This window comes from Rattus norvegicus, chromosome 3, assembly GCF_036323735.1.
Source record: "Rattus norvegicus strain BN/NHsdMcwi chromosome 3, GRCr8, whole genome shotgun sequence".
Classification (NCBI taxonomy): Eukaryota; Metazoa; Chordata; class Mammalia; order Rodentia; family Muridae; genus Rattus; species Rattus norvegicus.
In genome coordinates this window covers 109,152,427-109,179,779 of record NC_086021.1, presented here as the reverse complement: position 1 = coordinate 109,179,779, position 27,353 = coordinate 109,152,427, and the positions used below count along the sequence as shown (strand labels likewise).

General features: G+C 39.4%; 1 protein-coding gene across 1 annotated transcript in view; it reads left to right on the top strand.

Annotated features, from left to right (window-relative positions):
- Nucleotides 1-27,353, top strand: part of Trim44 (tripartite motif-containing 44) — a 135,179-nt gene that overhangs the window by 4,042 nt on the left and 103,784 nt on the right. Inside the window, exon 2 of the mRNA NM_001013203.2 lies at nt 13,290-13,367. Within this exon, the coding sequence (NP_001013221.1) occupies nt 13,290-13,367 (78 nt within the window). The remainder of the gene's footprint in view (nt 1-13,289; nt 13,368-27,353) is intronic.

The window sequence follows — 27,353 nt, the reverse complement described above, 5'->3', positions numbered from 1 at the left end:
AACAGACATAGAAGTGAAAGACACACTCCTCTATTATCTCTCCAGAAGTATGTATTCTGACTTCGGTTTCATGAGGCAGAACTTAATCCCATGGTTTATCTAGTTGCAAGAGAGGATGGGAAATGATTTCTCCAAGCTATAATATGACAAGCTTAAAAGGTGACACTCTGTTATTAAGGAGGAATGGTAGGATGAATAGTGAAGTCTTTGTCCTGCTTATCTTTACAGTCCTAGCTGTGTCATGTTGGCTAATTCAGTCAGCTTCTCTGAGTCTTGGTTACTTCTAACATGAGCATGGTGTGTGCCCCTGTGACCTGGCAAGACTTGGAATCTTTATAAGTCCCGATAGGGTATAAGTGCAGATTTGACTCAGTACTCACTTAGAGTAGTAAGTGAAAAAAAAAATCACAATTTTCACTGCAAAGAGAATAAGAGTTTATATCAGAGCCAAGTATGTGTGACTATTGTTCAGGAACACAGGTTCAGGTCACCCTATTCAGGTTACCTTATCCCAACATAGTAATAGGTCTATGAAGTATAGTAACAGAACAAAGAAGACATAGATAAAAGTGTCTTAAAAATCCATTGATGGGAACATCAGAGAACAGGTTACAGCAAAGTGGAGACATTTCCGATATAGACCTCAGGTGCTTTTTGGTAAGATTCTTACCCTTTGGATTTGTAGAAATTAGAGTTTGTACATTCCAAAAATCTTGTCTGATAGTTAAAAGGGTGTTAGTTTAAACATAGAGATGGGCGAATAAATAGCTATTTAAGGCACTAAAGATAGTAAAATAATTTGGTTTCAGAATAGCAACATTCGAGTTCTCCATCATCTCAGAAGTTCTGATGAGAAGTTCTTTTTTTTCTTTTTTTCTTTTTTTTTATTAACTTGAGTATTTCTTATTTACATTTCGAATGTTATTCCCTTTCCCAGTTTCCGGGCCAACATCCCCCTAACCCCTCCCCCTTCCCTTCTATATGGGTGTTCCCCTCCCCATCCTCCCCCCATTACCGCCCTCCCTGCAACAATTACATTCACTTGGGGTTCAGTCTTGGCAGGACCAAGGGCTTCCCCTTCCACTGGTGCTCTTACTAGGCCATTCATTGCTACCTATGAGGTTGGAGCCCAGGGTCAGTCCATGTATAGTCTTTGGGTAGTGGCTTAGTCCCTGGAAGCTCTGGTTGGTTGGCATTGTTGTTCATATGGGGTCTCGAACCCCCCCTTCAAGCTCTTTTAGTCCTTTCTCTGATTCCTTCAATGGGGGTCCCGTTCTCAGTTCAGTGGTTTGCTGCTGGCATTCGCCTATGTATTTGCTGTATTCTGTCTGTGTCTCTCAGGAGAGATCTACATCTGGTTCCTGTTGGCCTGCACTTCTTTGCTTCTGATGAGAAGTTCTAATCAGCCTTGTGGGATATAACAGAGTTGGGGGTTTTTAGTGTTGTTGTTTGGCTATTTGTTTGTTTCATTTCACAGTAGTAAGTAAAAAGAAGAATTTGAATTCAGTTCTGACACTAGAATGTATATTTTTCCTATTGCTTTTATTCTGTGTGGATTTGCAGTTAGAAATCACTTATGATTTCTACATTTCACAGAAACATTTTTCCTGTTTATTGGGTACTTCTTGTATAAATAAATACTTTCAAACTATTTTCTCATCCCTCTGATTTTCTATTCTGCAAAACAAGTGGCTTTCTTTGTTTTCTTTCTCTTCAGCAGTTTTTTAGTTTATTATCTGATATTTAATTGTTACTGTGTATTCACTTAGTAACAATTATAATGGCAACAAAAATGTGTGGAGAACTGTCTGTGACCTATGGTCTGTACTGTAAACTTCAAACACGCTTGTCATTTAACTTAAATCCACAATTTTATGAGAAATTATTAAGCTGTATTTATGTTATTTGAAATTGTGTTAGTTGAAGAAAATTTTTTTTCTTTTGATTTCATCCATTCAACATGTATTTATTGAAATTCTTAAATTTTCTGGGTAAAAGTTTATGCTGAAATATTTTAGCTGTCAATTTATGTTTATTTCTTTATTTTTGACTTTTTAAAACTGGGTCTTTTATGTAGTCCTTGCATGTCTGGTACTTGATAATGTAGTCTAGCCTCATACTTGAGACATCTCCTGTCTCAGGCCTCCAAGTTCTGAGATTGATTATAGGTGTGTGCCCCATGCATGCTCAGTTTCACTGTCCGTTTAAATGTGTAGGAGGAAGCACACTTTTCCAAACCTTTTTTAGGGAATTCCTGAGCCATCAGCTAAGAGAACCTCTCATGTACCTGAGTGAGTCAGATTTTCACCAGAAAGAGAGAAAAAAGAGAGTTTGCTTCCAACTAGTCACTGAAACTAAAATGCCAATTGACAGAAGATAGCACAAGTAAATTATGGAATAATCATTATTAAATATTATAAATTACCATGAAAGTGAATAAACCAGAGCTATAAATAAATCTCAAAACAATGTTTGAAAAGCAGGCAACTGGTAGAAAATATGTATTGAATAGTTACAGTTATATTTTAAAATTCTAGAAAAAATAATTTATATGTGGAATATTTTTTGGCAGTAGGGACCTAACAATAAGTAATTCTAAGTCCCTGATGTCACTGCTTACATTCTATGAACAAAACTAACACTATGAACACTAAACAAAGTTAAGTAATAATATTTTAAATAATGCTCAATTTCATGATAAATAGAGAGGGAGACAAAGAGCAGGTAGGATGAGAAGAGAGGAAGGCTGTTGAGTCTGAATAGGACTTACCTTGAAACAGGTATATAGAAACTACTTTTGCTAAACAGTATTGACTCCTCACATGGGCTGACAGACATCCAAAAGCAAGACAGAAGCCTGGCATCTGCCTTCATTCTGTGCTATGACTGAAGGAGAGAAATAAGTTCTTGTCCTTAACCTTTCTTCTTAAGTCATCTTGACTTTTAAGAAGAGCAAAACCTGAAAGGACAGACCACCTTTTAGATGAAGATCAAAATTCATGAGGGCCAGGTTGCCTTAGCTGTTAACAAACTGATGGTTTAACAAATTACAGACTACATGCAGGACCTGAGCTGAGAAATTAATAATGGGCAGGACCACACCTTAACTAGGATTGCTTAATTAAATCTAAAGTTCACTTCAATACCCTTAAGACAGATTCAGGGTCAACTTAGGACTTTTGGTGGTTATGCACCTCTCCAGTAACTGCCCACTGGAAAAAGAAGCTTCTCTGACCAAAACTGATGATAACACTAACCTATGAACATAAGCACAAACATTTATAAAACAGGTTGATGGGCACATCATGTCCATTTAGCTACATGTCGATGCTGATGCTGTAACTTCTCCACAAGGGCCCATGATCTCCCTGGCCATGGGTGTTAGTCAGGTTTCAGTACCAGATATGAATTTGCTCTTGTGAATACAGTCCAAACAAAAAGGAGTTGATTACCTCTAAAAAAGTTTTGCCATTCATTGTTGCACTAGTGTGCACATTACTGCCTGGACCTTCACAGGATCCATAGCTGGGTAAAACTGTTAATGACATCTCTCCTGCAGCAGCCTGCGTGGAACCTTCTGGCACTGTGAAAGCCAGTCAGCATGGAGGAAACTTTCAGCTCAGCTCCTATTTGATTTCTCTCTATATCCTGCAACCAAAATATCTGGTATCTTCAGTTAGATGGTCTTAACATAAAGTCATGGGAGTCTTATCATTTTTACATTCTCTGGGGCTTCCCTGATTGGTAACTCAAAGGAAAATAGCCCATCTCTCCAACTGGAATTTTCATTTAGTATTTAAATTTTCATTGATGGTTTCTGGGTGCACTCACTGAGTCCTCTTTTCAAACTTAAAAAACAATTTTTTTTATATGTTTAAGCTTTTGTACATTAGTGTGTGTTGAACATATTTCCCCTCACAGTCTTCCTTTTCCCAACCCTTGTCTTCTCTTTGGTCCCCTTCACATTACTTCTGCTTTCAAGGCACAGGTACATACATGTACACATACATCTAAGAACCACAAGTAAGAGAACACATGCTATTTAGCATTTTGCCATTGTCTTAATTGGCTTAATATGAGTATCTCCAGTTGTTGCCATTGCCATAATTTCATTCTTTTTTTGAAAATATTTTCATTGTGTGTTTGTGTATATCATACTCTGCCATTCCTATGTTGATTCCACAAATTAGTTGTTGTGAATGGTGTTGCATTAAACATCTACCTCTGTATCTTTTGTCCCTCTTGAGAGAGGCCTAGCTGTCCACAAACTAGCCTCAGATTGGCCTCCCAACTCAAGAGTTTCTCCCGCCTCTGCTGGTATGAAAGGTGTGTGCCATCACCACCTGGATTTTTGTTTGCTTTTTATTATTTGTGTTTTGAGACTTGGTCTTGCTATGTATCCCTGACTGGGCTACACAGTTACTGTGTAAACTAGGCTGGCCTTGAACTCACAGTTGATCCGCCTCCGCCTCCGCCTCCGCCTCCGCCTCCGCCTCCGCCTCCGCCTCCGCCTCCGCCTCCGCCTCCGCCTCCGCCTCCGCCTCCGCCTCCGCCTCCGCCTCCGCCTCCGCCTCCGCCTCCGCCTCCGCCTCCGCCTCCGCCTCCGCCTCCGCCTCCGCCTCTCTCTCCTAAGTGCTGGGATTAAAGATGTGCATCACCACACCTGTCTCCACTGTCACCTGCCTCCTGTATCTTTATCTTGATGTGTGTTTGCTGTGTTTTCCTGTAGGTTCCTGAGGAAAGCTCCTAGAGCCTAAGAGCCTCAGAATTTCAGATTTTAAATTAAAGTCTTTGATTTATTACCATTTGATTTTGTCCAGGAAAAAAAAAGTACCAATCTAATTTCTTCTACATGTGGTTGCCCCAATTTCCAAGGACCATTTTCCTGGTGTGTATTTGATAGCTTTGTCAAAAATTAGGGGACCATAGCTGTGTGGTTTCTGGGTCCTGTGTTCTTTTCTATTGGTCTACATTTCTGTTTTGTACAGTACCATAAAGTTTTATCACTGTGATTCTGTAATATAAGCCACGATTAAATATTGTGATCATTCTAGCATTGATTTTTTTTTTCCTGTTTGGATTATTTTGGCTATTTGGGCTCTTGTCCATAACGTTTTTCTGCTTGTGAACAATGCCATTGAAATTCTGATGTAGGTTGTTAAATATGTAGACTACTTTTGGTGATGTCATTATTTCAACAATATTAATTCTGTATCTTTGAGCATGGGAAGTCTTTCCATTATCTAGAGTCTTCAGAGTTTTGTTTTGTTTTTTCTTTTTAATGTCTTTAGGTTTTTATTTTAGAGGTCTTTTAATTCTATGTTTTGATTTAAGCTCAAGATTTTGTTTTTAAGCTATTATAAATGGGATAGTTTTCTTAACTTGTCCATGGAAAAGTTTGTTCTTGGTACATAATTTTCTTTTATCTTTATATCCTATTTCTTTGCTGAAGGTACTTAAGTCTGAAAATGTTCTTGTAGAGTTTTAAGTCTCTTAAGTATATGGTTATATCATCTGCAAATAAAAATATTTGCAGGTCTGACTTTTCCTTAACTATTTGTATCCTCTTTCCCCCTTTTTTCTTTTCATATTTTGAGCCAAGTTTACATCCCAAGGGATAACCAACTTTATCATGATATGTGATGATCTTAGCATTTTCTTGAATTTGGTTCTCAGGTATTTTGTTGAGAACTTTTGCATCTTTAGTCTGTTGCTGTTGTTGTCTTGTCTTAATTTTGATATCAGAGTAATACTGGCTTCAAAAGGCAAAGCAAAAAGGTATAAAAAAATAGGAATGAAAAGTTAGAGCAGTCTCTTCCTGGGCCCCAATAATTGAAGACTGACATTTTGTTCTTGAGTTAGGGAAGGTATATTGAACCTGAAAACTTTTGCTTGTCAGATGATTTAATCTGGTGCTGAGCCTGAACTCTACAAGAGTCTCACTCTTCATTTTGGTAGCTTCCTTTTGCATATCAAAAGCTTCTGCTGTCCACATGTAGCTTTGTATTTTAATGGCTGGGCATGCTTTTTTCTTTGTGGAGACTTCCCAGACTCTGTCCCCTAGGGTGGTTAATGTTCTGTCTGGGATAGATTTGGAGGATGTATGTCTCCAAGTGTATTGGGGGTGAGGGGTGGCAAAACAGTCTTGAGATTTGTACAGGACCTGTCTTTGTCCTTTCAAAACCTAGAAAGTATTAACTGCCCCACTGGCGGTGCCAAGTGGTTCTTTGTTCAGAGTACTTGCCTCTACAGCAAAGTATGGCCGATTGGTGGCTCTAGCTGTCTGATCTGCTTGCTAACCTCAGTTTCAGGAATACCAGACCTCATAATTAGTCTCAGTTGATGATGTCTGCTGGAAAGCAGGGCTCCTTTTCCCAGTGGGCATCAATCATTTCACTGAGCCTCTTGCCTCTATGCCTCTGCTTTTTTAGTGTCCTGTTCTTTCCCACTCTGGGCTTTGGTAGTTGAGTTCTAGCTCCCTGACTTGTAACTGTTTCCTTTTCTCAGGCCTCCAGGGTAGCTCAGTTTGAAATAGTAGCTTTCTCCCACTACTAGGTGTCTAGGCACTGCTCTCCTAGAATCTGTCAGAGTAATCACCATCTCTCCAAAGCTTACAATTTAGCTGTGGGCTTGTCTGATGGCTAGGGCTGCTGGTCCCATTTTCTCAGCCCTGCTGGCTTATCTCTTAGGTGAGGCTCTGCTTCCCCTCCTCCTGCTGAGGAGCTTTGTTTTGGGCTGAGGTTGTGTTTGGCTTCACTCACTTTCTCTGAACTTTCCTGCTCTATCACTAAATTTGAAATTTTGAGATTCTTCCTCTCTCTTTTTGAAATAGAGTATTTTTTCTTATGCTAACTCTTTTTTTAAAAACATTTTATTTATTTATTATATATTATGATTACACTGTCGCTATCTTCAGACACACCAGAAGAGGGCATCAGACTCATTTCAGATGGCTGTGAGCCACCATGTGGTTGCTGGGATTTGAACTCAGGACCTTGGGAAGAGCAGTCGGTGCTCCTAACCACTGAGCCATCTCTCCAGCCCCTTATGCTAACTCTTAAGAGAAACCACCTCTCGAAATCTACACAAGAACAGTGGATAAAGATCCTCTCATTCCTACTGGTTCATGAATTTACTGCAAAAAAATAACAGCAATAAGACAAGATGTAAGGAAGAAAAGCCAGGGCCCCTAATTCTAATGCCTTCCTTATTAGTTTGCCTAAATTTAAATACTAGGGCCTATTTTTTAAATATATATGTAATTATATATTTATATAATATATACTTACATATTTATATGTTTATTGCCCATAGCAAATATATATTATATGAATTATTTTGCAACTTTAAAAGAAATCTCATAGTCATAAATCAAGATTTATATAGATCTACTCTATTATCATATTCCATAGTTTTTAATTCCATAGTTTCTTATCCATTCACTACTGTATGCTTATGGTATCTAGTTTTTCACTATTGAAAATATTAAAAATAATTTGGTGTGTGCCCCTTTGACATATCTTTTCTTAAGAGGAAAATGACAGTGTACCTGATAGACATGTGGTTTCAGAGTAGCATTTCCATGTTATAGATCCAAAAGCAAATGATGTATGTATGGAATTTCCCCAAAGCCACTTAGTACTGTTACCAGATTAAAACATTCTTTTTATCCTGATGGGTAAGAAATAATACATAATTATTAATAGCATCTTTTGTGTCTTCTCATGTATTTGTCAGTCATTTCACATTTCCTATTCATATCTTCCATTCTAGTTTTTGGGAGCTCACTTGGCTTTTTTGTACTGATTTATAGAAATTCCTTAAACATTTTCATATATTGTTGCTATTAATTCCTTCATGCATTTTATAAATCTTTAATTCCATCTTTCTGTTCCTGGTTTGCCCCTGATTGGTTCTGTGATTTGGGATGCATGATTTAATTTCCACAACACTCTTATACACTGTGAAGTGTGAACACACTACCTCTGGTTATTGTTTTACTGTGAACTGCTAGTGAAAGGGTGTTCAAGCCCTTTGGGTTCCTCATTGGATTTTCACCAGCTATTTTTCATAGTTATGACATGAGAATACATCACTTTTAAGGCTATTGAGGAATACCAGAGAAAGAGTATCTGGAAGTGTTTTGGAGCTTTGACTGTGAAGTGGGAGTCATTTTGTCCTTTAGTTTTACTGTGGTTTGTCCCTATGCACTGACTTTTGTGAGCATTGGTCAGATTCTGAGCTTTAGGTGTCACAGCATAGCACTTATTTATTTTGCACTTTTGATGGAGGAAAAAGTGCATAAAGCAAAGTATGCTCACACTGGCCAGTGTCTTGGAATGTGTTCTGGGATGCAGCCATAATACATTCTCTTCTCCTGCCATGTTACTTGGTTCAAGATGACATGGTAGAATCTCTTCATTTATGGGACTAGATATATTGTGGCCATGGAAACTGAGAAGGTGTTTGCATGGGTTGAACACCTATGCATAAGACTCCATAAAGTATAGGAAGGAATAGGTGTGGGGAATACAGGCTGTGGATGGGGTGAACTTGTACCAGGATCTTCCTTTTGTAGTTTTGCATCAATTCTAAAACTTGTTAGAGACAGATCTGCCCTGAGAGACTTTCATTTTCATTTTTATTTGGGGGTGGCTGTATTAGGGAAGCTTTTCTTCATTCTCGTTTTGAGGCTGAACATAGCAGGCTCAATAGAAAGCCCAATGACTGCTTGAGAATAACTGAGTTGGCTGGAAATGTAGAAATGGGGTTTCCTGAAGGGAGGCTCTCTCAGTTACTGCTCTGTGTCTCCTGTGGGTCAGTGATGCTTTTGGTGCTTTGTGGGCAGGAGGAAGGATTCTGATGGTTAAATGCATTTTTAGGAAAAGACAAAGGATTTCCTCATCTCTATACTAGCAAGGCACAGCTGTCTTCAGTCTGTGGGCTGCTGAGGGATTTCTTCGTTCTTTGTTTTCTGAAGGTATTTAAGACATGGTTTGGTGCATTCCTTTTTTTTCTACAGCCAGGGGCAAAGTCATAATCCATTAGTGTTCTTGCTGAATAGCTTAAAATGGGTGCTGGCAGCTGAAGTAAGAGAGTGAGAGTGAGAGAGTGAGAGAGTGAGAGAGTGAGAGAGAGAGAGAGAGAGAGAGAGAGAGAGAGAGAGAGTGTGTGTGTGTGTGTGTGTGTGTGTGTGTGTGTGTGTGTGTGTGTGTGTGTATTTTGGGGGTTAGGAAAAGCTTTCCAGGGACAAGTTGTCCTGCTTGTTCAGCCAATGAGAATAGGTTAGAGGAATGATATCACCAGACAGGCTTTTTTTGTCTGATCATCTTATAAAAAGCAGGATTGTATCTGGCAACTTAACCTTTTTTTAGCTACTAAGGTTTCACCCTTCCTGGTATATGACTTCTAGATTCCTGTTCCCAACTGTCAGTTGTAAGACTATAGAGATTAAAAGCTTAAATGAGTGGAGAAGCTGTTTTAAAAAATAAAAATTACTAAACTTTAGAACCATGGCTAGAATGGAAATGTGATCTGAGTTGTGTTTAAAGAGCACATCTAAGGCAAATGCTGGGCATGGTCCTATGATCCTAGACTTGTAGTCTTGGGAGGGGAAGGAGTTTAGCAGGAGAAGACAGCCTTGAGTGTATTTTAATTTATGGAATGGACTCATACAAAGTGTTTCCTGTTGGGGAGGAATTGAATTGCTTTGTAGATTTGGAGATGGTCCTATGATTGCTCTTGGCTGATTTTGAGTAAGTGATTTTTGTAGTATGTTTATCCTTGCACTCCTTAATTGACCCTTCTCCCTTAAAAAATGACAATAATTGTCTTTATGCTTGTTTCCTTACTGCACAGTAAGTGGTCTTGTCCTATCTCATAGAATGTTTGAGATAAGAAAGTAAATTAGTTCTTGTGACTTTAGATTTTGCTACTTCCATGAATTACAACAAGAACATTTTTCTTAAGATTTTATGTTCAGTTATTCATTTCTTTCAGTGGACATTTTACACCTTTGTTTTAAACACTACCTTGTATGTCCTAAAATTTTTAGAGAATATTTGTAGGCATGCATGCCACAATGCATGTGTGAAGGTCAGAGAACAATTTGTGAAATCAGTTCTCTCCTTCCACCTTTATGTGGGCTCCAGGGATTGAGCTCGAGTCATTGGGCTTGAAAGCGTTAGCTGCAGTGCCTTACCTGCTGAGCCATTATTCTGGCCCTGGTAAAGCAGCACCTTCTTGAAGCAGGGTATGAGAGATACAAACATTAAAAGTTAGGAACTTTTAATAAAGAAAACAAACAAAAATAATAATTAAATTCATAGTTCATGGGGTTGGGGATTTAGCTCAGTGGTAGAGCGCTTGCCTAGGAAGCACAAGGCCCTGGGTTCGGTCCCCAGCTCCGAAAAAAAGAACCAAAAAAAAAAAAAATTCATAGTTCATTCTTTTTATCTAGTACTAGGTCCTGTTCTAACTATCCTGGCATATATGAACACAATTATCTCTCTCAGCTGTATGCAACTTGTACTATTATGGTTAGCTTCATTTTTTTTTCTTTTTTTTTTTTTTACATTTTTTTTTTTTTATTAACTTGAGTATTTCTTATATACACTTCGAGTGTTATTCCCTTTCCCGGTATCCGGGCAAACATCCCCTTCCCCCCTCCCCTTCCTTATGGGTGTTCCCCTCCCAACCCTCCCCCCATTGCCGCCCTCCCCCCACCAGTCTAGTTCACTGGGGGTTCAGTCTTAGCAGGACCCAGGGCTTCCCCTTCCACTGGTGCTCTTACTAGGATATTCATTGCTACCTATGAGGTCAGAGTCCAGGGTCAGTCCATGTATAGTCTTTAGGTAGTGGCTTAGTCCCTGGAAGCTCTGGTTGCTTGGCATTGTTGTACATATGGGGTCTCGAGCCCCTTCAAGCTCTTCCAGTTCTTTCTCTGATTCCTTCAACGGGGGTCCTATTCTCAGTTCAGTGGTTTGCTGCTGGCATTCGCCTCTGTATTTGCTGTATTCTGGCTGTGTCTCTCAGGAGCGATCTACATCCGGCTCCTGTCGGCCTGCACTTCTTTGCTTCATCCATCTTGTCTAATTGGGTGGCTGTATATGTATGGGCCACATGTGGGGCAGGCTCTGAATGGGTGTTCCTTCAGTCTCTGTTTTAATCTTTGCCTCTCTCTTCCGTGCCAAGGGTATTCTTGTTCCCCTTTTAAAGAAGGAGTGAAGCATTCACATTTTGATCATCCGTCTTGAGTTTCATTTGTTCTAGGCATCTAGGGTAATTCAAGCATTTGGGCTAATAGCCACTTATCAATGAGTGCATACCATGTATGTCTTTCTGTGAGTGGGTTAGCTCACTCAGGATGATATTTTCCAGTTCCAACCATTTGCCTACGAATTTCATAAACTCGTTGTTTTTGATAGCTGAGTAATATTCCATTGTGTAGATGTACCAATTTTCTGTATCCATTCCTCTGTTGAAGGGCATCTGGGTTCTTTCCAGCTTCTGGCTATTATAAATAAGGCTGCGATGAACATAGTGGAGCACGTGTCTTTTTTATATGTTGGGGCATCTTTTGGGTATATGCCCAAGAGAGGTATAGCTGGATCCTCAGGCAGTTCAATGTCCAATTTTCTGAGGATCCTCCAGACTGATTTCCAGAATGGTTGTACCAGTCTGCAATCCCACCAACAATGGAGGAGTGTTCCTCTTTCTCCACATCCTCGCCAGCATCTGCTGTCACCTGAGGTTAGCTTCATTTTATAGACAGAAATAGAGGTGCAGCAGGCAAGATAGACTTGCCTAATCTCATACAGCTGGTGAGAGAGTTGGCATTTGAAGCCATACGGTAAAGGTCTACATTCTGTGCTGACCTTTACAGTGCGCACTAGCCACGTGTCACATGACACTTCATATTACAGGAAATGTGTCTAGTCAGGTTAAATGGGGCTGTAAGAATAAGAACTGGATTTTGAAGACCTAGTTGGAGATGGGTAGGAAGCATAAGCATTCTCTCCCTCCTCTCCTCCCTCCTTCCATCTCCACCCACCTTGAGGGCTGTGTGTGTGTGTGTGTGTGTGTGTGTGTGTGTGTGTGTGTGTGTGTGTGTGTAAGGGGGGAGGTAATATATTTATTTGAAAAGAAAGAATTCCCAAGAGAAGCACACAAAGGTCAGAGACTTAATAGTTAAGACCTCATATTGAAATTATATGTTGTTGATATTTTAGACAATGATTTAAACAAAATCTATTAAAGGTGGCTTACTTTCTTATTATAGCTACTCTAAAATTTAAGATTACATAGAGGCTTGCCTCTATGGGAGCTTCCATTACATTTTTGTTGGATTGCACTCTCAAACTTAACATTCATAGAGGCTTGCCTCTGTGGGGGCTCACATTACATTTTTATTGGTTTGCACTATAAATGACAGACAGGTGTCATTTTGAAACACTGTGTGCTGTACACTCTGCTAATAATTCTGCAAACATTTCAAATAAGCCTCATTTTACCCTCATCTGCCTATTTACTCATATTACCCTTGTATATTATCCCTGTTTTGTAGGCAAGAGAGAATTTGAGAAATTCAATAATTTGTCCTAGGTTAGTCAACTAATTAGTGACAACTTCAAAACCATATGTCTGACACAAAAACTTGTTTTCTTAACTTGAGTACAGTAATTCGACTTGAATTTAAACCTGAGCTGTTTTAATAAGTATATATAACATGCATACTTCTGTATCAGATACATAAAGTTTCAAAATAAAAATCAGTAGTCCATAAGATAGAAATTCTTTTGCAGGGCCTTGACATAACTGAATCTGAGATGAAGCAGTGAAATCATCTAGTGCACATTGTGTTTTTTTAACTTTCCCTCCCTCCCCTGCCTCTTCCCTCCCTCCCTCCCTCCCTCCCTCCCTCCCTCTGTCTTCCCTTCCTCTCTCCCTTCCTTCCTTTCATAGACTAACTGGCTAGCTTGGAACTCACTATGTAATCTAGTCTGATTTTAAACTCTCGGAGATCCTCCTGGGTGCTAGGATTAAAGGTACCGTGCTACCACACCCAGCTACAAAATGTGCTTAATTTTCATCCCAACTATTGTGCTTTGCCTCTCCTTGTCCATGGAGAAGGGGAATGGGACTGCATGCCTTCCTTAATTGTTTAGTCCTCTTATCTGATAAGAAGACAGTTTTACTTTCTGTGTCACTATCCTCTCTGTTCTCTGAAATACTGTGTTTGAGAGCTCGATGATATGCTGCCTAGTAACTCTGACTGTTTTTTCTCCTAGAGCAAAGATTCTGGTGGACTGAAGGCAGCTATGATAGAGTTGGTGGAAAGGTTAAAGTTCAAGAGCTCAGATCCTAAAGTAAGTATTGTTTTGGAATTAACTGGGTATTGGTACCTCAAGCATTTGTTCTCCTTGGTCTGAGACCAGGGGGTGTTAATGATTCTCTATCTGTACTTTCTGTTTAGAATAAACCTCTCCATCACAAGCAGTGTTCTAATATGCCTGGGGGAAAGTTATCTACTTTCTTTCTCTTTCTCCATTTTATGATTTATAACACATAATCATTAATACTTATTTCTGAATTACAGAGAAATGGATTTTTAATCTTTCCTTACGAGACCTTTGAGACGCCTGTCCTCTGTGTCCCTTAGATCTAGCCAAAGGTATCTGAGATACCAATCAACATAATTATTGGCCCTGGACGCCCAGCCAGTTGGTACTGATATACTTTGTCTTTCCCTGACTTACAGGAGGCCCCTGGGTATGTCTTTATCTTCATTACCTGGAGTCTGATCTAGGAAATGATTTGAGCATCCTCGAGTTTTTGTAAGATTTGGGAAACTGGAAAATTGATATTCTGGGAGATGCCAAACCGGAATGGGGGTGAGGGTGGAGGTGGCAGGCTGGGAGCTGAATGTGCAGGAGGGATTATGACTCGTAGATTCACTTCTCTTCTCACCCAGACACTTACCTTACAGTACCACTACCTGGTATTGGGACCAGCTGGCTATGTTGGAAACTCAGAGCCTTTCACTGTTAAATAGGGAAAGGAACATGCTTTTATTTTTATGTCTCTCCTTTTTCTTTTTCTTTTTTTCTCACAAATTCTTTAATAGGAGTATCTAAGAAGCTAGGTCCTGTGATTAAATATATGACAAGATTTTAATCATTTTAAATGTGTGTTTCAGAGGCATTAAGTTCATTTACAGTACTACATAGCCATCACCACTGTCCACCTCTGGCATGTTTTCATTGTCTCAAACTAAAACTTTGTCCCTATTAGATAGAACTCTTCGATTCTCCCTCTCTCCCCATATTTTTGATTGCTACAAACTCCCGGGAAGTTGTTCCTTATCCCAGATTAATTTGCTTTATTTTAAGCACAGTGAGGCTTAAAGGAATAGAGTTATTTGCTCCAAATCTGGAATATTGTAGAGGTGAAAGTCAGATAATTGTACCTTTACTCTTGTCTTCAATTCACACTGCAGACCAAGTATCAGTCTATCTCGTGCTCTTAGTCATGTTTTCTAAGCTGCAGCACTGATGATGCAGAGCCATTGACAGCAATGGGCTCTTTGAAAGGTAACTGCAGCCATTAGTAGTCTGCTTTCAGATGATGCTGAAAGTACTGACCTTAGTGCTGGCTCCTCTCCTTCTGAATAAGTTAGTGTCTAGACAGAAAACAAAAACAAAAACCCCAAAAAACAAAAAAAAGTTGCATAACTTTTCTTTTTTATGTATATGAGTACACAGTAGCTATCTTCAGAGGGCATCAGATCCCATTACAGATGGCTGTGAGCCACCATGTGGTTGCTGGGAATTGAACTCAGGACCTCTGGAAGAGCAGTCAGTGCTCTTAACCACTGAGCCATCTCTTCAATCCCATTGTGTAACTTTTAACCACTCTTCTACTAGGATTCCTAGTATAAGTAATTTTTCCATTGATAAAGCGGAACCAATTAAGTACTAAAGATAATTGAAAAACACTTTGAGAAGTTTCTTTGGTTTTGTGGGTTATAGCTGTGCTACAAGAAACCAAGCTATATTTTCTGTCTCTGCCATACCTGTATGTTTGTGATTAGCAAAGTGAAGAGAGAGTGATGTTATAGGTGAAGAGCTTTGGCCTCCATTATGAATACAGACAGTACCTTTTTTAGAAACTTGGCAGGGATGAGAAGAATCTAACAAAGGGTACCCTAATGCATCAGTTCTCAACCTGTGGGTTACAGCCCCCTTGGGGGTCAAATGACTCTTTCACTGGGGTTGCATATTAGATATTTACAATTTTTTTCTTTTTCTTTTTTTTTTTTTTGGAGCTGGGGACCGAACCCAGGGCCTTGTGCTTGCTAGGTAAGCGCTCTACCACTGAGCTAAATCCCCAACCCCGATATTTACAATTTATAATAGCAGCAAAATTACAGCTATGGAGTAGTAGTGGAAATAATCTTGTGGTTAGGGGTCACCACAGCATGAAGAACTGGGCTAAAGGGTTACAGCATTAGGAGGGTTGAGGACCACTGCTTTAATGTAAGCTAAAAGATGATCGTAAGGGCCTGACTTCTTCTTAGATATGGGTGCATACACTGTCCACACTTTTACCTTCAAGCCCCCTTTTCACTACTCCAAGGCTTTGCTTTTGTGTATATGGAGCTGGCTTGAGAAAGGGTGAATGTAAGTGAAGAACAGCCAACCAGTAAGGGGGTATAAAAACAGGCCACTTTTAATAGAAACTTTTTGAAAAAAAAAATGTTCTCAGAAATCAATTGTTATCTTCCAAAAGTACCCTTAAGTTTTCTGTCTGTTCTGCTAACCTACAGTGCCCTACCATCCCCTTTTTGGATTGACCTATTTAAGGACAAACTAGCTCAGGCTTTATGACCTGTCGTTTTGGGACTCAGTTGCCTTATGTACAGTGATTGAATTGTAGGGGACTGAGCACTATCTCTGCCTTACTTCTTCTAGAACTTCTAAAGCATCGCGAAACTTGATTAGTCCAGAGATAAGTCTATTGCAGACTGAATTTACTCAAAAATTTGTATTATTTATTTATTTGCTTACTTACTCATTCACTCACTCACTGATTGAGTGTGGGATTCTGTCTGCATGTATGTTTGTGCACTTCACACATGCTGTGCTCATGGAGGAACTGGGGTGGGTGGTGACCCCCCATGTGGGAATCAAATTCAGGTCCTCTTGAGGAGTAGCCAGTGTTTTTAGTAACTGAGCCATCTTTCCAGCCTCTGAGTTCACTTTTAGCTGTGTGTTTTGCCAAAGAGCAATGGAAGATGCATAGATTAACTGTTTTCTATAATTATAAAACAATATATGCTTATAGATAAAAGGTACAGGTACTCATAAAGGAAAGTGGAGTGAATTCCCCTCAAATTACTTACAACAATTGACAGTTTGATATATAACTTTCTAGATTTTTTTGAATTTTAATTTTTTTTGCAAAAATTATATTGTGCCTCTGGTTTTATGTTGTCTTTTTCATTATGAAAATATTCTAGACATTCTTCTGTGTTGACAATAGAATATTAGTTACTCTTATTGATATGATTCGAGTCCTAGTTCACTTTAAATGTCAACTTGACATAGCCTAGTGACATCTGGGAGGAAAGTGTTCATTAGAGAATTACCTGGGTCAAATTAGCCCGTGAACCTGTCTGTAGGGGAAGTGTCTTAACTGCTAATTGATGGTGGAAGGTGAAGCCTACTTGTGGGTACCACCTTAAGTAGGCAGGTGGTCCTGTTAAGAAAGCTAGCTAAGCATGAACCTGTGAGAAAGTCAGTAAGTAGCAGTCCTGTATGATCTTTGCTTCAAGTTCTTGCTTGAGTTCCTGCTCTGGCTTCCCTTCTGTATGCATGAAGACTATGATATGAAAACGTAAGCTTATCAAGCTAGAGAAAGGAAAACTAACACTTCATTTTATCAAAGCATGTCACACACTTTCTTCTAGATCAGCTGTTCTTAAATGTTATTGTTCATAAAAATCACCCAGAAGATTTATTAAAACAGAGTTCTGGGCCTACCCCCAGAATTTTGATTTGGTTGATGTGGGCTAACAGAATCCCAGACTGTGTGAGAACCACTGTGCTCAACTTTGGGCTGTTTTCCTTTTGTTCTTTTTGTTTTGTCACTTGTTTGTTTTATTTTTCTGCTTTCTTCAAATAGAAGGGCACATAAAAATATGACTGTTTTTAAATTTGAAAAAGAAAATGAAATATATAAAAATCTAAGCTTAGGAAACAAATGAATTGAACAGAAGTAACAAAGAAATGGGGATGGGAAAGGGAGATGGGAAGTCAGTTCTGTCTGTGTGAGAGGATGGGGTGGTTTCACAGTCTTCTTTCTAATATAGAAATAGCCAAGTCAGGAAGAGGAATGTGAAATGAGGTGCTAAGTCAGAACAGGAGGGTAAGTAAACTGTGCTATGGTTCTGAGAAGAGACTTAGTTCTAAAACAAGAGGACACAGAGGAAACCGCTCATGCTACTAGCATTAACCTTGAGAACAAGAATCGGAGCCAGAGATGGGTAAGAAATTACACTAGTCTAAAGGAATCATGTATGTGTGCTTTGGTGGACCTTGTTTTAAAGGTTACATTCCTCCAGGTATCTCAAATCTATATTGTGGATGAAGCTTGCTTTTAATAACAACCTTTAATTTGTAAAAACAACAATAACAACAAAAAATGGTTAGTAGGAAGTAGCCTTTTAGAGTATTAACTGTCCAGATGTGTTTGATATGATCCAATGTGCAAAAATTTCTTTTCTAATCAAACTTTCAGAAACATGCTACACAAAACAGGGTTTTTTTGTTTTTGTTTTTGTTTTCTTTTTTGTCTCTTGCTTGTTTGTTTGCATGTAGATTTCTTATACTTTTGCTTGACTTCAGTGAAATAAGAGATGTCCACTTGAGAGTAATGCCATAGGCCTGCTATCTTAGTACTTTTGGGGCTAAAGCAGGCTCACCCTGAATTCTAGTGGGTTACACAGTGAGACTCTGCTTCAATGCTGAATAAATCAAAACAAACAAACAAAAATATATAGTCATGTAGGTGCTTACCTGTGTGGTAGTATGGGAGAGCCCTGGACATGTAAGAAAGTTAAAACCAAGTTCTTTTATATTAATGGCTTTCTTGAGTGGCCATTTATAGTTTATCTGAGAAAGCACTGAATCAAAAGCATAACATACCAATCTCAAACTAACCTTTTATGCTGGTTAGTTTGCTTACAGCATGTGAGCCTGCTGTTTTGATTAAAGAGTTCTGTGAATTAGTGACCTGTTTCTGTACCTTTTATTTACAAAGCTATACGTAGGAATGCTGGATGGTATAAGTCATGTTTGTTTTGTTTTGTAACCTCAACACTTACTGGTATGGATCTTGAAACACAGTAATTAATATATATCATTTATTACAACACCCATGAAATATTAGGAAACCCTGCTAATTAAGCTTGGTATCTCCTATGTCTGGATAACTTTCCTGAGCTTGGTGCAAAATGGAGGAATTCTTTCCAGCAGGGCTTCATCTTCTCTACCTTATGTAGGAAGCCTCACCCGCCACCCCCCAGTTTTTATCCCCCCAGACCCCCCCATACATACTACCTAAGGAATGCCACTTAACCCTTGGTGGGAATTACAGGTCCAACCTCCCGGTATGCCTCTCCATGCAGGTGAGGTATCTCCAGAACCTTAAACCTTAGCCAGAGAAACCTCACCCTAAGCAGACCTCGTCCTACTCTCCACAGTTTATATAGTCATTGTTCACCCTGAATAAAGTATGCATACAAGTGGTTCTGTTGAATACTGAGAGAGCTGCTTCATGAATATCACTGGAGGAAACTTCCTCCCTGCTGGCATTCACTGCCAACCAGGATCCTGCTGAACCACCAATTCCAGACTTCACTTCATCCTTTCCCACCCTGTATGCTTTGCAGTCTGGCACACCAAGGGGAACTTGGCTCTGTTCTGTCCTTCCCTGCTTGGTGCTTGGTTGTATGATGCCTGATACCACAAGGGATGAAGCCAAAAAAAAAAAAAAAAAAAAAAAGAATCACAATGAAATAAACAATTTTTTCTCATTTTATGAATGAGCAGTTGGAGACTTAGAGGAGTTAAATAGCTTCTAGTAAGTGATGGACCAGACTGAACATTTTTTTTTTTTTACTGAGACAGGTTCTCCTTCTGTAGCCCTGGCTGGCCTAGAACCCAACTATGTAGACCAGAGTAGCTTCAGACTCATAGAGATCCTCCTGCCCATGTCTTCAAGTGCTGGGACTAATGGCATGTACCACCACACATGGCTAAGGACTTAACTTTTGGTTTGTCTTATTACATGTTCTTTACCTCTACTCTGTTGAATCTGTAAACAAGAAGATAAAAGTTATAGATGCATGTAGACTGTAACGGCCATTCTTGAATTATTTTTCCCTTCACATCTTCTTGTCCTTTCCCTTATTGGGATCCTTCAGTCAAAGTGGCCACAGTCCCAGAGCACCAGAATTGGCTAGTAACCTTTTCTAAAGGACAACGTGGAAAGATGGCAGAGAGCCATGACATCGAGCTCTGCTAAGGAAAGAGCTTCAGGTGATTGACTTGATTGGTGGAGGACAGCAGTTGGAAAAACCACTCCTTTCTCTGGCCAGCTCTAGCTTCTGGCATAAGAACCACCCAGACTCAGTTGTGGTCCCTTTCATCCTCTGTAGACACTCAGAGAGCACAAAGGGGAAACTGAGTCTTTTTTACTTCTTTATACCCTTCTTTATACCCCTCTATTGGAAAAATAATGTGAGTTCTCCGTAAATATTTTGAAAAATACTTAAACATACAAGGAAGGAAGGAAGGAAGGTAGGAAGGAAGGAAGGAAGGAAGGAAGGAAGGAAGGAAGGAAGGAAGGAAGGAAAGAAACCACTTATTCAATTGCCCATCTTCGTTTATAAAATCTGGGGGTTTTGTTAGTGCTGCTTCTTGAATCTCAGCTACTTCACATGATTAAGTGGTAGTTCTGAGATCTGCTTAGATCATTAGCAGGTACAAGACAGTGATGTTAAATGAGAGATGTTAAAATGTAGGATACCACTATGCTTCTGTGCTTTGCCTTTCAGGCGCACGCGCGCTCTCTCTCTCTCTCTCTCTCTCTCTCTCTCTCTCTCTGTATAAACATACTATATATGTAATTTTGTTTTCTAACTTTATATGTAACAGCCTTTATAAATGCTTACATTTGTGTCATTAAATACACTGATCCCTAGTTTGAGGGTACTAGAATCATGAAAGCCAGTTTGCCTTTATTGCCAAATAGAAATTTTGCTTACCCTTAAGCTTTTTCATAGCATGAAAAGATTCTGTGCAGCATTTTTTTGTTTTTGTTGTTTTGTTTTTATTGTGTGTTTTGATAAATATGACAGATATAGTCTACAGTTAATTCAGGAACAGTGAAAATGCAAAGTTGGGCTCCTAGTCATACACTACCTACTTCATTACATCAGTGTCCTTAATGGTTAATATGGCATGTATATGGTGGCTGATTAGTGCTCACTTGTAAAGATGCCCACCTGCTCCAGTCCTCTCACCACTTCAGAGAGGAAGAAACAGAACCAAGAATTAAAGACTTACTGAGCCAAGTTTAACAGAAACGGGGGCGGCTGACAACTCAGCCCCAGCTCTGCAGTTTCCCTTAGTGTGTGAGTATAAAGAAACTGCAACCTGCGTGCCTTTGTAACTAGGACGAATAGTCACACTGGTCAGTAGTCTCAGTCCCTTTAATGGCTTTGATCATTGAATTATATTATGCAGCAGTTCTGTTGTTGGGTACTCAAAAATATTTAAGAGAGATGAAAACAGGTGAACATAAAAATATACACACTTTTCTTCACAGCAGCATTAGTCATTCTGTCCAGAAAGTAGACACCTTTGTCCTTCACTGTTAAATGGATAAAGTGTGAGATACTACTTAGCAATGAAAAATGAAGTAGCAATATAGGACATACTATCAAGTACCCTTGGAAATATCATGTAGTGGAAAAACAACTCTTTTCTCTATTAGAGTTTGTTCGTTTGTTCCTTCCCTCTGTTCATTTGTTTGTCCTTCCTTCCTTCCTTCCTTCCTTCCTTCCTTCCTTCCTTCCTTCCTTCCTTCCTTTCAACATATATAAGTACACTGTTGCTGTCTTTAGACACCAGAAGAGGACATCAGATCCCATTAAAGATAGTTGTAAGCTACCATGTGATTGTTGGAAATTGAACTCGGGACTTCTGGGAGAGCAGTCAGTACTTTTAACTGCTGTGCCATCTCTCTAGCCCTTAGTCAGAGTTAATTTAGAAACTTTTAACAGAAAGAGATCAGCAGGAGAAAAGAGAATAAAAATTTATTTGCTGGTATATCCCAGTGAATAGGCTTGAGTTGAGATGTGAATACCACTGAAATAGGCCAGTTCTGGGAGATGGCCAAAACAGATTGGTAAGCAAAAAGGGAGAGAGGGTATAGGTGGTACATATGCATTGGTGATATAGAGGCACCTTCCCTTTCTAAACAGAGAGGGAGAAACCCTTAGACAGATGTTCTTTGTAAATTTCTCTCATGAGACTGTAAGTTTTCTGTGTTAAATAATTACAGGTCAGTGCTGGGAATGGTAAAGGGTGTTTGTCATTTCAGTACTTAGGAGACTGAGCTAGGAGGATTGCTGTGAATTCAGGATCAACTTGGGCCACATAGTGAGATCTTATCTATAAGATAAAACAGTAACAATGAAGTCAACTCAAAATAATCTAAAAGTGAATTGTATTTTGAGGTAACCTGTTCCATTCTTCAACAGCTGTATTTTGAAATATCTTGTCCCTGACATTTGGGGCTATCATATCCCTTACATAAGTTTTTAAAAAGTTATTCACAGAGGACCAAATATTATACGATTCTACTTATATAAAAGTAGAAACTGGCAAGTTTGTAGAAATAGAAAGTAGATTTGATGTTTTCAAGGGCCCAGTGCAGTCTTCTGGAATCAGCTCCTACCTCAAGAGTAAAGCTTGGGCAAACCCTGTGCTTGCTCACCTTTTGATTTTTTTGGTTTTTGTCTGTAAAAAGGGGAGTGGGATGGGTAGTAGAATATATTTAATAGGGTGTATGGAAGACTATATGAGATAAAATGTTTTAATATGACATCTTATTAATGATGGCTACTGTCTTAGGGTTCCTGTTTCTGCACAAACATCATAACCAAGAAGCAAGTTGGGGAGGAAAGGGTTTATTCTGCTTACACATCCGTGTTGTTGTTCATCACCAAAGGTAGTCAGACTGGAACTCAAGCAGATCAGGAAGCAGGAGCTGATGCAGAGACCATGGAGGGATGTTCTTACTGGCTTACTTCCCCTGGCTTGCTCAGCTTGCTCTCTTATAGAACCCAAGACTCCAACCCAGGGATAGCACTACCCACAATGTCCTGGGCCCTCCCCCCTTGATCACTAATGGAGAAAATGCCTTGCAGCTGGGTCTCATGGAGGCATTTCCTCAACTGAGGCTCCTTTCTCTGTGATAACTCCAGCTTGTGTCAAGTTGACACACAAAACCAGCCAGTACAGCTACTTTTAGTTTTCTTCTAGTCCTGGAGAAACCTCTTCACAAGGGGGACAAGTGGACTTGGGGACAGCTATTTCCCTACAAAATTGAGGAGACCCTTCCAATCCTTTCTGAAAAAGAGTCACCCACTTAAAAATAACTAGATTCTATATTGATTCTATAACTAGAGTCTTTATTGAATCTATTCTCATTGAGAATCAGTTCTTGTAGGACCATCAACATTTCTTTGAGTGATAATGATATGCAAATAGATTGAGTTAAATTCTCTCAGTTGGGATCTCTTGGTGTGGCCAGCAGGCTCACTCTGTGGGTCTGGTTTGGCTGTAGCTCTCTGCTCATGCAAGTCAAGGCAGATATGTCCGTCATGAGTATGTCAGCTGTGCGTAGGTATTCCTGATAGAAACAAGACTACTGCATAGCATCTGTTGTGCTGTTCTGGACTACGCTCTAGTTAGCAGAATTACCTAGTGCCAAATTAAAGGAAAGAGCAGGTATGTTCCGTTTAAGAGTCACACCACTTGTAGCCCCACTTTTAAGTAAATGCCATGAAGATTCTTCATTTTCCCTCTATTCCCTCTTCTTTCCCCTGAATCTTTAGCCTTTGACTGTACTCTTTTTTATTGGAGCCCTCAAATCATAATGAACTCCTACATACATTGACTATAGGTAATTTAAAAGTAAGGTGGCAATGATTTTTGAGTCACTAGGTGAGCTGGAGTATTGTTAGAAAATAAAGGGACTGAGCGTTAAATAGCTTAATAAAACTAAGTTACTGTGATGTCTGCCCTTGCTCTTTCTATACTGACAGAAGACTTGATAATCTACTCTGCTGAATGCTTGCAGGGGCTGATTACATGGCTAATAGGAAGAGGGGAGCTGAGCTGTCCGATTCCTCAATAGCAGTCACGCTTCATGTTTGGAATGCAGGATTGCATTTGACATTTAATTTAGGAGCCTGGGAACCTAGATAGAAAACTCTACAATGACTGGGGTGATAAAGCCAGCTAGACTTTTATTTAAGAGCCTGCATCCCCCTACTCTTCCTCTCCTTTTCCTGATAAGTTAAACCTTTCAAAAACTAAAATTATAGTATATTCAGTAAAAAGATGCTTTCTTTGATAATTTAAAACTAAGTCTTCAAAGTGCAACTCTCAGTCTACTGAAGTCTATATGTAGATGCTTTTAAGGCTGTGTAGATATAAAATTATTAAGAGTAATGCCTTTTTAATTGTCTCTGCATGTAGATAGAAGGCTAAAATCAACAAAAGTTGAGGAAATAAAGTAACTTATGGAAGGTCATAGAGCTTATGATGCTGATGAATTTTCTTTCTGTGACCTTTTTGTTTATTTTTTTGTTTTTATTTTTCAAGATAGGGTTTCTCTGTGTAGCACTGGCTGTCTTGGACTTACTTTGTTGACTATGCTAGTCTCAAACTCAGAGGTCGACCTGCTCCCTGAGTACTGGGTAGTGGGCATGCACTACTATACCTGGCTTCTATGATTTTTATGTAGTATCTGTAGGACATTATTGACATTTTACCTATACAAGTACACTAGGAATAAATACCAATGCAGAATTTATTCAGACTTTCAAGTGAAATATTTTTTTTATCTTTTTTTTTGTTAAGAAAGGCAGTTTATTTGAATACATGACAAGCCGGCCTAATCTTAAGGTAGTTTTTACATGGTAAAAAGCAGATAGTACACCCCCCTCTGTCTGTCTATGTCTGTTGTCTCTGTCTCTGTCTCTGTCTCTCCCTCTCTCTCTCTGTGTCTGTCTGTCTGTCTGTCTGTTTTCTGGCCTCACTCCCCTTTCTTTTAAAGCCACCAGGATTCAGTCATAGGGGCTTCACTGTGGTGACCTTATTTAATTTTAATTCATGAAAATTCTACCCTTCACTCCAATGAAGATTAAGTTTCATCCCATTCCTTGTGGGACACAATTCAATCAGAGCCAAACTAAAGCATGGAGTGAAGACTATTTCAGTGCACTGTACAGATCTTAGAGGGTGTTCTTGAACATGAAAATTTGACAAATGGCATTCTCTTAAAAGCCTCTTGCAGTACAGACTCTGAAGCCATCATGTAGCTGAGCTTTTTGTACTACGTTATGTACACGTTATGTACTACGTTAAACCACACTAGTTTCCACACACCCTAAGGTGAAATATTTATACCAAGCATGACATGCTTTTCTTTCCACTTATGGTAAAAGTGTCAGAAGGTCCAGTCCACCTGGCACAGCACTTATTATCTGTCATTTAATATTCTTGAGCCTTCAGTTTTATCTTTAGAATGGAATTAATCATATTGTGTTGTAATTAATATTTTGAAGATGGAAAATTTTATTTTGTGGTTCCAGAGAGTGAACTGGGGACTTTGTATATGCTAGAGTAGCACCATATCATTGAATTACAAATGTAGACCTCAAATTGGAGAGTTTTGAGGAGATATGAAGAAAATGAATGAACATTTGCTCTCACAGCCTTTGGGAACCTGAAAAGCATGTTCGTTAATGACCACTATGGTTCTTTACTTTTTGATATACAGGTATTGCTAAAATTTCTTCCCTTGAAGAGAGACATGATCAGTGTCTACCCCTCTTCCTCAGGTCCAAGGACAAACCAAATTATAATTCCATCAAGGTTCATCCAGTTTATTAGACTTCCTTACAGAGCAATGGGTGAGGGAGTATGGACCAGGAGCAGAAGTGACCTTACATTAGCACCTAGGAAGGATGGTAGCTTCCCTATAGCTGCATAGATGTAACCTCTTCCCCACATAATTCCCCATTTTATACTCTAGTCCTTCCCAGAGACCAAAGACCATATGTACTTAGGACACACATAGGAGGGCGGGCTGGATACTCAGGCATGTGCTGCACGATCCTTCCCATTGCTTCCTTTCAAGAGAATGCCAACAGACAGCAAGCCTAACTCTGATGACCAGGTCCAGCCCAACTTCTGAAAATAGTGGTAGTTTGCTCTTGAGGCTGTCTTATACAAAACAGGGTGTGAATTTCTCATTTGAAAGGAATAGGGTTTTTATATCTGCACAGAAAAAGACATAGAGTCAAGTTGTAAGATTGAAGAGACTTCTGTGTCTGCACACTCTGAACAGGTGCCACAGAGCAGAATGTGACCTGCCCTTCCTATATATTCTGCTTTGCTATTGTTGTAGTCTAGACTATCTGGGATGAAGCTCAGTGAGATCTTATCAAACTAGAGAAGGTTGCCATTGCTTTTTAACAGTGTGGAACTCCTGAGGCAAAATGTTTCAATCCCCATTTCTAAGAAGGTTTTTCCTGTGTGCTCTCGAGAAACTAGATTTTCAGTTCCTAAGTGTGGAGTCTTTCTTTAAGAAAGCTTGCTAGAAACAGCTTATGAGAGCTCTGTATCACACAGAAGCCCACAGTAACTGTTCAGATACTGTTATCTCTCAGCAGCAGATTACTCATCGGCCTATATGCTGGGAATAGCACATGGCTCTTTCATGTGGTATTTTATGCTAAATTCATAAAAATATCTACGAGAACAGTTATTCTACTTTACAAATAAACTTTTATTTGCCTGAGCTTCAAAAAGTGGCTTAGCAGAGCCAGTCCTAAAACCCTTTTTCTAGTACATCAGGCTACCTGGCTCTGCCATTGTGGGCCCTTGCAGGAGCAAAGACCCTCGTGAGTGTTCCTGGGGGTATGCAGTTATTTTGGGGTTAGAGTTTTCCTAATACACAAGTAATTGGTTTTGAGGGGAAAGTGTTCAGGTCGAAAGACAACTAGAATGGAGTTTGAGAGGTGAGTCTTTCTCTGTTCTTTATTTATTTTAAGTTAGCCTACAGAGTAGTGAGTTTCCATAGCGTTTTTCATACATCCTTAGTTTGGTTTAATCAAATCACCACTTCATCCTGTCCTCTATTTCCCCATTCTCACCCCTGAGTAAAGCTTTAATTTCCAGTATTTCTCCATCTACTCTCATACATGTGCTCTCCTCTCTTTACTCCCCCCTCTCATGGTATCTCTTTAGTTTCCTGAGCTCTATAGATAATTGTAAATTATACACACACAACTAAAAATTCAAGCTAAGATCCATATATGAGAGAGAATATGTGGTATTTTGTCTTTTTGGACCTGGGTTAAGAGCTAAGTCCTTTTTAGTCTTCAGGAAATAAAATAATAGGCCTTCTTTCTCTCTAATGTAACAGCCTCAAAAGTAGTATAAATTCTGTGCTGTTGTCCCACAAACTTTTAATGTCATTTTCCTCCTCCCACTTCATTACCAATAGCTGTCTCTCTAGTTTATGCTGTGTTCGGGTGGAGAGGAAACAGGAAAACAAGATGAACAAGAAGCACTCTTCTTAGTTTTTATAGGTCCTGCATGTCCTTGGAGACTGTCTACTTTTACATTCCCATAGTACAGGTCATTCTCAGAAGTGATGCTCAGAAGTTTGTAATTTTGGCCTCTGTTACTATTCTGGGGTCAGCAAAGAGGGAAACATCTTATGAGCAACTATCAATGTCACATCAATGCGAACACAGCATTCATCCTCAGTGAACTGTTTGCATCCATTTCAGTGCATGTTACACATCAGGTTGTCAAGATCATAAAGTCACAGCAGCTGACAGCAGGACAAGCAGTCCCAGAAGGAGAAGATGCTTGGCAGAAATGCTGTGTTCTTAATTGGTTAGATGTTCATGCCTCTCAAAAAGGCTGCTTTGACAGTGACTGTATCTCAGCTTCCCGGGGGACAGTGTTTCACTTCTCAAT